The sequence below is a fragment of the Podarcis melisellensis genome (genome assembly GCF_964234715.1).
Source record: "Podarcis melisellensis genome assembly, chromosome: 10".
NCBI lineage: Eukaryota > Metazoa > Chordata > Lepidosauria > Squamata > Lacertidae > Podarcis > Podarcis melisellensis.
In genome coordinates, this window is record NC_138542.1 from 30,385,232 (window position 1) to 30,398,377 (window position 13,146).

At 43.1% G+C, this 13,146-nt stretch overlaps 1 protein-coding gene across 1 annotated transcript in view; it reads left to right on the plus strand.

Moving 5' to 3' along the window:
* Positions 1-4,500, plus strand: part of SRGAP1 (SLIT-ROBO Rho GTPase activating protein 1) — a 120,820-nt gene extending 116,320 nt beyond the window's left edge. Inside the window, exon 22 of the mRNA XM_081928005.1 lies at positions 959-4,500. Within this exon, the coding sequence (XP_081784131.1) occupies positions 959-1,336 (378 nt within the window). The 3' untranslated portion in view covers positions 1,337-4,500. The remainder of the gene's footprint in view (positions 1-958) is intronic.
* Positions 4,501-13,146: the final 8,646 nt, after the last annotated feature.

Sequence of the window (13,146 nt, forward strand, 5' to 3'; positions counted from 1 at the left end):
CGGACCGCTTTTAAAATGCTGGCGGTGGGGAGCAAAGCCTTTCGGCCCCCCGCCGGCCTTCCTGGACCTCTTCTGAAGGCCGGAGGGGGGCAAAAGGCTTTGCTCCCCACCGCCAGCATTTAAAAGAGGTCCCCGGAGATTTCCATATGGGCTTTCTTCTTGCGAAGCAAGCCCATAGGGAAATTCATCTTGCGGAACGACTCAAAAACGGAAAACTCTTTCGTCTTGCGAGTTTTTCGTTTTGCGAGGCGTTCGTCTTGCGGGGCACCACTGTACAAATCACATCCCTTTTTGAACCTTGTGGGTTCTATTCAGCTAAGTCCTATTTGGAATAGACCCAGTGAACCTAAGTTTTTCATGTTTATTAACTTCAGTGGGTGTACGCATGAATAGGCCCAGCATTGAATTCCAACCATTTTGCCTTCATGGCTCTACTACAATAGGCGAAGAGCATTTATATAATATCAATATTTCTTAAACTATTTTTTAAAGTTTGAGAAGTAGCAAGTCTGCACAGCAAATCCCAAATGACGCATATTTCTTGCAGTGTGTCCACTTCTCTGTTGCCCAGGAGAAGCACTGTAGCACTCATTCATCTAGCCCCAAGTATAGTGCTAAGGATAAAAACATGAGTATTTTTTATTATTATCTGAAAAATAGGTATTGTGCTTCAGATAAGCAGGAAACACCTGGTATTGTTCTTGCTTGCACCTTGCTGTGACTGAATAGTTCTACACATGGTGTTCTTGGTATTTTCTAAACATGTAGTTATCTATTGAGGCATTCCTGCGCCTCAGTACTACTGGTGCTTGGTTAATATGTTTACTCTCACACGAGAGGGAAAGAGATTTGGTTTCCACCATGATGTAGGGAGGAGGCACAAAGCAATCCCCCGTGCCATCTTTGGTGTTCGGTATTTCATTAATCTTTAGCAAACTTGCTTCTTCCTTTGGAACAGGATATTGAAGAAACAATGAACACAGCTCTGAATGAACTCCGGGAACTGGAACGTCAAAGCTCTGCAAAACATGCCCCAGATGTAGTGCTGGATACCTTGGAACAAATGAAAAACTCCCCCTCCAGCACCGCCTCCACGGAATCCCTGAGCCCTCTCCACAGTGTCCTCTTGAGAAGCACGGAGCCTCAGATTCGGCGTAGCACCAGCTCTTCCAGTGATACTATGAGTACCTTCAAGCCCATGGTCGCACCCAGGATGGGGGTGCAACTGAAACCGCCTGCCCTTAGGCCAAAGCCCATCATTCTTCCAAAAACAAACCCAACCGTGGGCCCTTCCTCTCCTTCCCAAGGTCCAGCAGACAAGTCTTGCACAATGTGAAAACCAAGTAGTTTGTGTGACAAGCGTGGAGTGAACTACCAAAAGGATGGAGCGCTGATCAATGTCTTGTGTTCCATCACACCATTCGTTTCTAATTTATAACGGGAGAGGTTTCGTTTTTTAAAAAACATTTTTTTTTTAGTGTAATGTCTCCAAGCTACCTACGTTAACATGGGTCCAATTTTTAAACTGGACAGTTAATTGTGTGTCGTTTTAAAACAACAGGAATACATGCTTTTACTTGAAAACTCCACGCTGCACCTTTTCTAATAAAAGCATCACAGGTCACAGCCAGCATCCCGTGACGTTCAATAAGTTACACTTTACTCTAGTTTTTAGACTTATGAGTGGTCATATGAAAGGGATTAGTTAATGGATTTGTTTACTTCTATATTGTAATTGGCTCCAGTATAGATCAGATTATTTTATATGGGCTAAAAGTTTGTATCTTGAGAATTATTAAGAAGTGAATCAGGAAAGACATTTCCTTCAAAATACTTTGTATGTGTGTTGGTAGGGTTAGTACTGCATATGGAGAATGTATTTGCATCTCACACCGACGTAGATGGCAGCTCTCTAAATCAAAGTTAAAGCCTGTTGTCAGAAATGCTATATAGAATAGTTTCTAATGGTTGCACTCAGGCTTGCTGCACTGCAATAAAGGTAGATTTTTAGCCACCAGTTCTTTCAGACAACTGTTCACACAAACAAATCACTACAAAAAATATGTTTACATTCCTATGAGCCGATGGTTTAGATGTCTCTGCAGATAGTCTTAGCTAATCAAATTATTTGTAACAAAACATTCCTAGAAAACCTACACTTTAAAGCTGCTGTATCCTTATGATTATGAAACACATTGGCCTGCACGTCACAGTAAGACATGGCTTATTGCTTTGTGTGAACAAGCAGTGTGCTAGCTCCTAAAAGAAACAAACCACAAGGCTTGACTTGAGCAACAAACAAACCATGAGTGGTAAGCCAGGAACAAGTGGTAGCTAGTTCTTGCAATTTGTTTGTAGCTTGCCACTAGCTGTTTGCAAGAAACAAACCAGTGCGGGTTCATAAGTAAGACAAAGCCAAGTTTTGTGGTTTGTTACTCCTGCCTCCGAGAAGAGTAGGACAGATTGAACACCATGCACTGGTACAAGGCTCGTTCATAGTAAGCCATGGTTTTATTGCTCCTTGTGGCATGCTAAAGGGGCTACTGTGTACAAAAGAGTGTGCTGTTTCTCGAGTGTATTTATTCAGGTGAATTTTGATTTCTAAACTGGAATAATTCCTCTTGAGGCGAGAGGTTGTTCACAGGGCAAAGATCTCACTTTCTACTCTAGAATCTGAACAAAATGTATCAGAACCACTCCCCCCCCCCAATTAACATGTCATTACTTTTTTCATGTGTGTTTATGTGTGGGTGAAGCTATCAACCTGCATAGTGCTTCATCTTTGTTGTTATTGTTACATATGAACTAACAAGTGTTTTGCACAAACTTAACAGTAAGCTATATCATTTCTGTGAATCTTTTTACAAGGTCACCACCTCACTCCACAGGAGAATTTATCGCATGTTACTAATCAGGCAAACACTTAACTAAAAACCGTGTAAGTACTAGGCTGGAGTTGGGGGAAGGAATTGATTCAGCTGATACTTGTCTACATATGCAAAACTTGATCAAAATAAGGGGTTTCTTTTGTCATAGAACTTGTCACATTAGGAACTTGTCATTCTTCAAAATGAATGTTTTCTTTTGGGTCCTTCGCACTATGCAGAATCAATCAAGAGGAGACTAGTTGTTAGGCAGAAAGAATTGCCTAAGGACATCGTAGCTACCACTGTTGTTTGGGACTGATTTACTCCCATTGCAGTTTGTTTACTAATTATATTTAGCTGAATGGGATTGCCAAATCACATGTAGCATGGACGTGGCAAAGACGTAAGTAGCTTTGCAAACAAGTTGCCCACATGAACATCTGTGAGCCAGCCCTGCTCACACATCTTCTGTTAGTTATTTGTGCCCAAAAATGGGGGAGAGACAAACATTTTCATCTCAGCTGATGAAGCTGGGGGCTATTTACAAACCTAAATTGGAAAGCAGATCTGGGTGGAATTCATAAATCTGAAAAGCAAGATGAAAAAGAATTCACTTGGCGCTACAGTATATATAATGATTTTGTTTGCCACAGTAGACCATGGGAAATGTTACATTCACCAAAGCTGCCACTATCTAGAAAGGAACGCGATCCCATATCCCTAGACTGCACCCTGGAAGCTTAACTAAGATCCTGGACTCTGTAGTGAGCTTTTAGCTAATGCTAATCATAGTGAAGTGTTGCCGTGGCCCCTGCAAGGCTAGGAATTATTTTTGTAACGAGCCCAAATCTAGGACCTATGGGACAAACGGAAGCGTTGCCGTTCCTTTAAGTGCATTATAGCCTAGTGACTTCGTATTCTTATTAATAGGTTGTGTGGCAAAACTTAAGGTGGGTGCCTGTATCATGAAATTGCATAGGGAAACTCTGTACGTCTGAATAACTGTACCGGCCTCCATACTGCTTATATTAGAGATTGTTTAGTGGAGAAGGGGGAAAATATTAGAAACAGTGCATCCAGTGATTGCTTCTGCTTAGAACATTCACGCGAGTTAAATGTGTGTAGTTTGATGGTTTGTTATAGCTACTTGAAGTATAGTGAATGGATATTTAAGAGGAAAGACTGATACAGCTACAGGCTGTATAGTAAAAGGGTAACCGCCTGTGTACCTAATCGAATCAGTATTGTCCTTGACTGTCAGTTTGATAGATTGCAGTGCTGGTAGCTTCCTGCTTGTTGACTGTTACCTAATTGTGTCAATGTACATCTGTAGTATGTACATGTGAAAGTGCCTTTACATTTTTAGAGGAGCTTTTACTCTGCTCTTGTATTGTTGCAGTTCCATTTCATGTTCTGCTGCATTCCCATTGCATTCCTTCCATTCTCAGACAACAGGAGAGTTACAATTGCACAGTTTTAAAAGAAGAAAACGTACTGTTAAGCTGTTGTGACAATGCACTTTTATGTATAGTACTGTACATTTTGGCATGTACCATTACAGGCTTCAGTATACATTCAGATTTGTTTCTCATAGTGTAACTTTATATAATAAACAAGGGTAGTTTTGTCTGTGTTTGTTTTGTTTTAATGATGTCTAATTATCAACATATTTCTACGTGTGCGTATCCTTGCATATGCCTTTTCTAGGCTCAATGAGGCCCAATTCCCTAAGTTCCAAGACACCTTTACAGGGTCATATTTACCTTTAGTGGAGGCAGCCTGGGAGTCTTACGGTGCTCAGAAATATCTCATTTATTTACAAGTGTACAAGCTGAGCAGGTAAGCAAGCAGTCATTCGTGAAGGTAGTGCTGTTCCCAAAGCCAACAGCAAACCCAGACAGCCACAAAGTACAAAGACCACTTCTACCGGCCATTTTTAAAAAAGGCTCAGAACTCGTTTTTTTCCTTGTCCAGATTCAAAGCAAACAAACTCTCCTCTTTCAGTTCCAGCTCATGAAAGCAACTGTATCACATTCAAGGGTGCATAGTGGAAATGGTAGACAAAGAACACAGATGACTCCATATACCAGTGGCGTAGCGTGGGTTGTCAGCACCCGGGGCAAGACAAGTAATTTGCGCCCCCTAACCCGTGGATTTGCGCCCCCTAACCCCCAGATGTTGCGCCCGGTGCGGCCAGCCCCCCCCCTGCACCCCCCACGCTACGCCACTGCCATATACATTTATCTAAGTGAGGAGTCTCTTGCACTGCCCAGGTATTTTTTAGAAAGCAAAAAATACTGTGGTTTCTAAATAGTGGGATTTGTGACTTAGGGCTTGCCATGCTAAATATCATGTGAAGTAACACCAAAGTGATGTCTGACATCTTGATTCAAAATGACACCTGGCATCCTAACAGTGATCAAATTTGCTCCACTTCAGGAACCCCTGTTTGATGACCATTTTCAATAGGTGGCAAACCTATGCCAAAAGGGTGAAGTCACACCAGAGTCATGTTTTGGTCCACCATCTTGATTCAAAAGGGCAGCTAGAGCCCCAAAATTCCCAAAGATGGCTGCCTCCACTATGGAAACTCTTGTGCCAAGCTTGGCAACACTCTCTGAAGAGGCAGCCAAAACTACAGAGAACAAATGAATGAGCCATTTTCCAAAATGTACAGTAGATTCATTTACTTAAAGGTAAAGGTAAAGGTACCCCTGCCCGTACGGGCCAGTCTTGCCAGACTCTGGGGTTGTGCGCCCATCTCACTCAAGAGGCCAGGGGCCAGCGCTGTCCGAAGACACTTCCGGGTCACGTGGCCAGCGTGACATCGCTGCTCTGGCGAGCCAGAGCTGCACACGGAAACGCCGTTTACCTTCCCGCTAGAAAGCGGTCCCTATTTATCTACTTGCACCTGAGGGTGCTTTCGAACTGCTAGGTTGGCAGGCGCTGGGACCGAGCAGTGGGAGCGCACCCCGCCGCGGGGATTCGAACCGCCGACCTTTCGATCAGCAAGCCCTAGGCGCTGAGGCTTTAACCCACAGCGCCACCCGCGTCCCTCATATTCATTTACTTACATACTGCTTAATAACACAACTTCTGATCAGTTCACAAAAATAACAAAGAACTATAATAAAGAATGAAAATGAAAAACTGCAATATAAAACAATAACAAACCCAAAACATTAAGATAGCAGCACATTTAAAAAATAAGGAACCCCTTCCCGTCTCACCTCTCGTCTAAGGCACATTCTTTCACATCTACACAAACCATACAGTACCCAGTAGTCATCCGATATCACTTGCACAATTCTATTTGCACACATTCACTCCAACTCTAGCACCATTTTTGCTCTACAAAAAACGAGCTGCAAAAACGGCGGGAGACTAAACATTCACTGGCAGAACCATAAAAATATATAAACAAATTCCTACCCATGGATCACACAGATTACTGTCTATAACACTAGCACATCTGGCTCTCACCCAAGCTATGTGCCATCCAAGACCCTCACCCAAGGAGGGATGGAGCTGCAAGGAGTGCCTTCGAGGTGTCAACCACACACAAAAGGCACTCCACAAAAAATCCCATTTGAAGATTATTTTTCCCTTCAAAACAGCTATGAGCCAATAATTTTCTGACTTTCACTGGAATATTAAGGGGGGAAATCATACCTTCTAGGGGCCCTGCAAACATCCTTTTTATTCTGCGTTCATTATGATTTGTGTTCATGATGCTATAGGGTGGTTACACACAATCCCACTTTCAATACTGTTTGTGACAGCAAGTTTGGGAGTGGTTCCGCTGTGTCAAGCACAGCATATCCTGTAACTTCATGCTGAAATCCCGTAACTTTTTTTTATAGCACAAATGTCCTGGTTTATTTTGTCCCGCTTTGGTTGAGCCATAGCCCCTCAGGACAGCAATAATGTGGTATCATTGGAGAAGCAGCACAGTACAAACTCAAGCAGAATAAATCCATATATATCCATATAGCAGAATAAAACCACTAACTAAAGCACTATTATTGTGTCAAGAACATGTCGCAGAATGCAGCTGCAATAAAACGCCAGTATGAAGGGGCCAATAAGAACTGAACAGGGATATACCAAGTTTGAATTATTTGCATCTTCTGGAAGGAAATAATGCAGGAAAACTATATGCATGAAGCAGATACGGAATGCTAAGGGAGAAAATTCCATGCACTGCATTGCATTCCTTGCATTTCTTTTTATGTAACATTGATGCCAAATCATGCATTTTGCATGGAGCTGTGTCTCCAGAATTAGCCTTTTCAGCACGACAGAGTTACAAAGGGAGGTAGCTGCATATCCACCCTGCTTTTACCAGTGGTAAATCTTGATGTCACAAAGACACAACCCTTTTATCTCCTGCCTGTCTTGTTTTATCTCCATCACATCCATTTTCGTACCTTAACAAGAAACCTGCTTCAATATTTAACTAATACAAATGTTCCTTATTATGGATGCAACAGCGTCAGGAAAATGTTAGGTAGGGTATGAATAAGGAATCCCTCTGAAGTGGTTTTGTTAAAGGAAAATATATCCTTGCTCAGCTGATTTACATCTACTTAACTTGGAGGAAACTTTGGAAAGTCTGCTTGGGATATCTTGCCATTACAAATAACACGGCACATGCCAACTTACTCATTCTATGGAGATGATAAGCTGAGGCCTGAGAAGCTTCTTCAGTTGTCTAAGGTAGTGAGGATTCAGCATATAACTGCCATGACCTGGGGTCAAATCCTGGTTAAGGGAGAGAGGAGTGATGCTTTGACCTGATCTCTCCCTTCTTGGGGGTACCACAATCCTGTCATCCAAGAAGCTGGGCCACAAAAAAACGAGAAGCCATGGTGATCATAAAATCTCCATGGTGATCATAAAATCGTAGAATTGTCACAGTTATTAAGGGCTATCACGTGGAAGAGGTAGAAAGCTTGTTTTCTCCTGCTCTGGATGGTAGGACTTGAAGCAATGGCTTCAAGTTACAAGAAAGGAGATCCCGAATAAACTTTTGGAAAAAAACTGACGGTTCCTTGGAGGTTTTTAAGCAGAGCTTGGATGGCCATCTGTCATGGATGCTTTAATTGAGAATCCCACATTGTAGGGGGTTGCACTAGTGACCTCTCAGGGATGCAAGCCTCTGCAGTGCGTATGGAGGTCCTAGGCTACCCAGACGACAAGACCTCCCTCTCTGCCCTGCTGATGTGGTCCAAAGGAAAGCATAGCAATATATCTGGCACCAGAGCTTGGCTGCAGGAGTTACTAGAAGGAGGTATACAAGGCACCATCCAACCTTCTTGGGGACTCCACTCCAGATCTGTGTAAGGTATACTCCTTAGCCTTCGCTTCTCACAAAGATATATTGCAAGGCAGCAGGAGCATTAGATACATTTGGAACTTTAGAACAATGCTTTCTCATAGGAGTCTGTGCTCCGGGGAGTGGGACGGGAAGGGGAAACGTAATGTCATGCCCTTTTACAATACAAATTTTAAAAATTTGATTTCAAAAAATAGAATTAGTGGGCTCCATCTAATGCTGACCCACCCCAGTCCCAACAGGCACTAGTGAAGATGAATGAATATTTTAGACAAAGGGACAGGGAGGAGGAGTTGAATTTTCACAAAGTTGTGCAGCGAGGTGCGGGGAGAACACCCATATTTAGCAACTATGTAAATGTGGAGTGCCAAGAAGTGTTGAATTTATCTCTGGGGTCCCTCCATTTCTTTGTGCAATTGGTACATATCTACATTTTATCCCTAGACTACCTATGGCATATTTTATTACATTGAAAAATTGGCCGCCGTTTGCTGCCTTCAAATAAATTGATAAATAGATATATATACAGTACTTGCGCACCATGGCAACTAGTGCATCATTACCATAGTAACCAATTGAATATCATTACCTTCTACAGCAAATACTGGTTGAGTGATACCGTAAGAAAAAAATCCTGAACAGACCAGCTCTCTGAAAGTGAGCATTCATAATTTCCCCATTTACTACGGCGGTCCAATATTTCTGATTAACAACAGTAACTCTTCAGTAGGAAGATTGCTTTCTTGATCTATCCCTGTGTCAAGACCAGGCTGACAGAAGAGGACCTACTTCGCGGTTTGCATTCTGTCCTCGATAAATCGGCCCATGGAATTATTAAGCGTGATCCATAAGCTGTCAAGCCTTACATTGAGGGAGGGAGACCAGGAAACCTCAGAAACCTTGAAGAGTTGGGCGCTTTGAGGACAAAAATCAGTCATCTCCACTGCAAGCAAGATGCCACGATCAATGCCGTCTTGAGTGAGCTTTCTAATGCCCCATCAAGCCTTGCTTTGTAGGACCAGCTTCAGCTTTGCAGCCTGGTGGCATTGACAAGAGTATTTGTGAATTTGCACCCAATAACATGGCGTTTGGATGCTCGACCTTCATGGCTGATTAAAGGTAGCCATAGCTACCTTTAGCAAGACTGGGTGGGTTCAGGGTGTGGTGAATGAGTCTTCGCATGAGTGGGTGGCTCTAACCACCTTGGAAGATGTGACAGTGTGGCCACGACTGGGGGAAAAGCCACCTTGGACCTAATAGTATTTAGCAACTACCACCCTGTCACCTATTCCCCAGCCTGGGCTTACACAAATGACGATGGGCTAAAACAGCCTTGGGAGGCTTGTGATTTGTTCTTGAAACAATCTGGCGGGTTAACTCTCCAATGTAATTTCCCTGATGTAAATCAATTCCCTCCCTTATCTTAAGTAACTATTAAATTCCACCTACATGAGGAAAAACACCTTGGTTCAGCAACTTGCCTTTTTTTTTTTTTTTATTCCCATCAGGGCTAAAAGCAGAGTGCAGAAATGACAATCAGGAAGGGAGTACAGACAGGAGGCTTAAGGACCCCTCTCCCAGCACCTCTACTCTGATCAGCACCAGAATCTAACTTTCCTTGCCTCCATCCCACCAGGTTGCTTTAAAAGAGAGGGAATGGAGATCCACTGTGTGTGTATGTGTGTGTGCACGCACGCACACACCCCTTTAAATCTTTTACTTAATTCAAAAATGGAGAGGGGGGAATACTATATCCATTGTGTACATCCCCAAAGCTGTTTAGAGTTTTCCCATCAGTCCAGGCATACTTGCATGCAGTCACAATGTGTGTCATCACATGGATCAACCTTATTCATGAGAAGAGCCTCCTTCACGACAGTGTCATACTGCATTCTGGGCTTTTATAGCGAGAGCTAGACAGTGTGGTGTGCCTCAAAACTGGATGCATTGTGATTTTTTTAAGGTTTCTAATCCAGAATCTCCCCCTAGTGGCTTGCTTTCATTCACACAGTCAGCCCAGTGCTGAGCATTCTTTAAAACACATACACCCTGGGATTTGTCCCATCCAGCCCTAAACTATATTCTCTGGGGCTCCCCAACACAGATCCAATAATCTGCTCCACAGGTGAACATGCAGGAATCCTTACACAAAGTCATACAGCTGCAGCCTGGGAGTAGTAAAGCTACACTGGAATTAGGAGAGGAACAAGAGGTACCCGCAACAAAATGTTGCAGCACAGAATGTTCTCCAGGATCCCAGTCTCTCCATTCCGTTCTGCCCTCTGCCAGCTTTCCATTCCCCACGCCAACCCTCACCCACCATTCTAGGTCCTTACTGGACTCTGTTTTTAGGGGGACATTACCCTGAGGCTTCCCCCCCCCCAAAGGTACTTCTGCAAGCATGCTGATACCTGCATGGGTGGAGATTAGGTTTTTCAGCCAAGGAATGCAGTGGTTAAAATGTTGGACTTAAGACCTGGGTTCAGATCCTAGTTCACTGGGTGGCTTTGGGCAAGTCATTGCCTCCCAGCCTAACATAAGTGTTGAAACAATAAAATTGGGAGGCAGAAAACAATGTACACCACCCTAAGCTCATTATCGTAAAGAAAGTGAATGGGGGAAACTTATGCAGACACAAATGACATTGAAAGTGGGATCATGTATAACCACCCTGATACCACCCTGAGCACAAATAATGAGCCCTAAAAAAGTCATTTAAAATGATGTCTGGAGGGGCTCATGGTGTGAAGAAATTTGCCATTGGAGAGAATATGATAGGCAGGGGTCAGCAAACTTTTTCAGCAGGGGGCCGGTCCACTGTCCCTCAAACCTTGGGGCGGGGGACTATATTTTGGAATAAAAAATAAATGAGTTCTTATGCCCCACAAATAACCCAGAGATGTGTTTTAAATAAAAGCACACATTCTACTCATGTAAAATAAATGCGGGCTAGATTTCGAAGACGATTGGGCTGGATCCAACCCCTGGGCCTTAGTTTGCCTACCCATGTGGTAGAGCATATTATTTGCCTGTAGAAAGCCTTGGTACTTGGTCTCTCCAGTTTTAAAAAAGGACCGGGTAGCAGGTAATGAGAAAAACCCATCTGAGACCCTAGAGCGACTGACGGACAGAGTAGACAATACCAGGGTAGGTGGACAAATCATCTAAATTCAGCTCTAGAAGAGAGTCTGTAAAGCAGGGAGCCCCAACCTTTGGGGGCCAGTGATCACATGTGGAATTCTGATATAGGGCAGTGGGGGGGTGGCCTATCACAAAATGGCTGCCACAGGGGTGTGGCATAATGGCTTCAAAGTAGGCGTGGCTGAGCCAGTTTAAAGAACTGAGCAGGAAGAGCAATCAGCCTTTCATGCATTGTGGGTTTTTTAAGCAGATGTTTAATGCCACCTTTCATGAGTGCCAAAGGAGGTACTGGCAGGCACACTGGTGCCCATGGGTGCCACACTGGTAAGGCAAAGCAAGTAACAAGAGGACTCCCATCTGCTTTATCAATCTCTTTCCTGTGGGTAGCAGCACAGAAACCGCTGCCAGTAAAATACAGTCCGTTGACAATCAAAGGGCATGAATTTTAGTCTCTCTACCAGGATAGGGAACCTGTGGTACTGCAAATGTTGTGGAGCTTGATTAGCTCTAGCCAGCATAGCCAATGTGCTGGTCGCAAGGAAAAAATAGGTATAAAAGGAGAAGTCTCTGGCTGCCAAGATTCAGGTTTAATACAGGTACTCTTTGGTGAGAGAACCCCAGCAGAGGTTTAAAATCGCAAAATATGCAGCAAAGGAAAGAATAGAAATATAGATTAAGACATTAAAAATGTTCAAGGAAGTTCCAAAGCAGCCCTTCTTCCCCCAGCATTGGAGAATCCACGTTTCATAAGTTTAAAATGGTTTACTTACAAACTCTACAGCTAAGTTAGATTCATGTCCTTTTCCATGCAGTCTTCAGAAAAATCTGCACAAGAAATAAAACTTGGCTAAGTTACAGTGCTGAAAGTTCCTAAATTATTAGTACAGGAACTCAAGTGGCTTGTGAAAGCCATGGGGTTATGCTGGAGCAACAAGCTTAGCCTCTTCATACACTGAGCTTCTTAGGCAGACTGGAGGAAAACAAAGACTTGATTACCTAGTCCTTCCCAAGACAAGTTAAACCTGGCAGGACTGCTTACTCTATGACAGGCATACCCAAACTTGGCCCTCCTGATGTTTTTGGGACTACAACTCCCATCATCCCTAGCTAACAGGACCAGTGCACAGGGATGATGGGAATTGTAGTCCCAAAAATATCTGGAGGGCCAAGTCTGGGGATGCCTGCTCTATGATCTTAACCCCTTCATGCATTAATTAAACTTAAGCATGTTGATTATATGAGGCTGGTTATCCCACACAGTGGTTATAGATAACAAAGGTTTTCAGTCCAACAACATCTGGAGGACCATAGGATTCAATATAATAAAACAGTTTGAAAACTATATACCTGAAAAGGCGGCTGTCCATTTTGGAACTAACCCTTGAAGCCCATGAAGGCTGATAGGGAAGCAGTAAGAACTAGAGCTCTCCATCAACTGCCTATCACTTTTGACATTTAGCTAGCAGGTTATGTAACAAAGTCAGATGATTCTGTGTCACTTTTATCTGCTACTTCTCATAAACAGCTCAAATATTTAATAGACTTTTTTCCAGTAAACAGTGCAGTTATTTTTCATGCTGCATGGAAAATCCTCAGTACCTCATGAGCAAATGGTGCACTCAGCATAGTGTCAAAAATTTGGCACCATTAAATATTTTATCTCTGCAGCCCTGAGCCACAGAAGAAGTGCAGATAGGCTGCACTTTCAAAATGCTAATTTGGGACAAAATAGTTTCAGCCTAAATGATAGAGAATAGCTAACTGATCCAAAAAAATTCCAGGAAAAAATTAGTTGTTGGA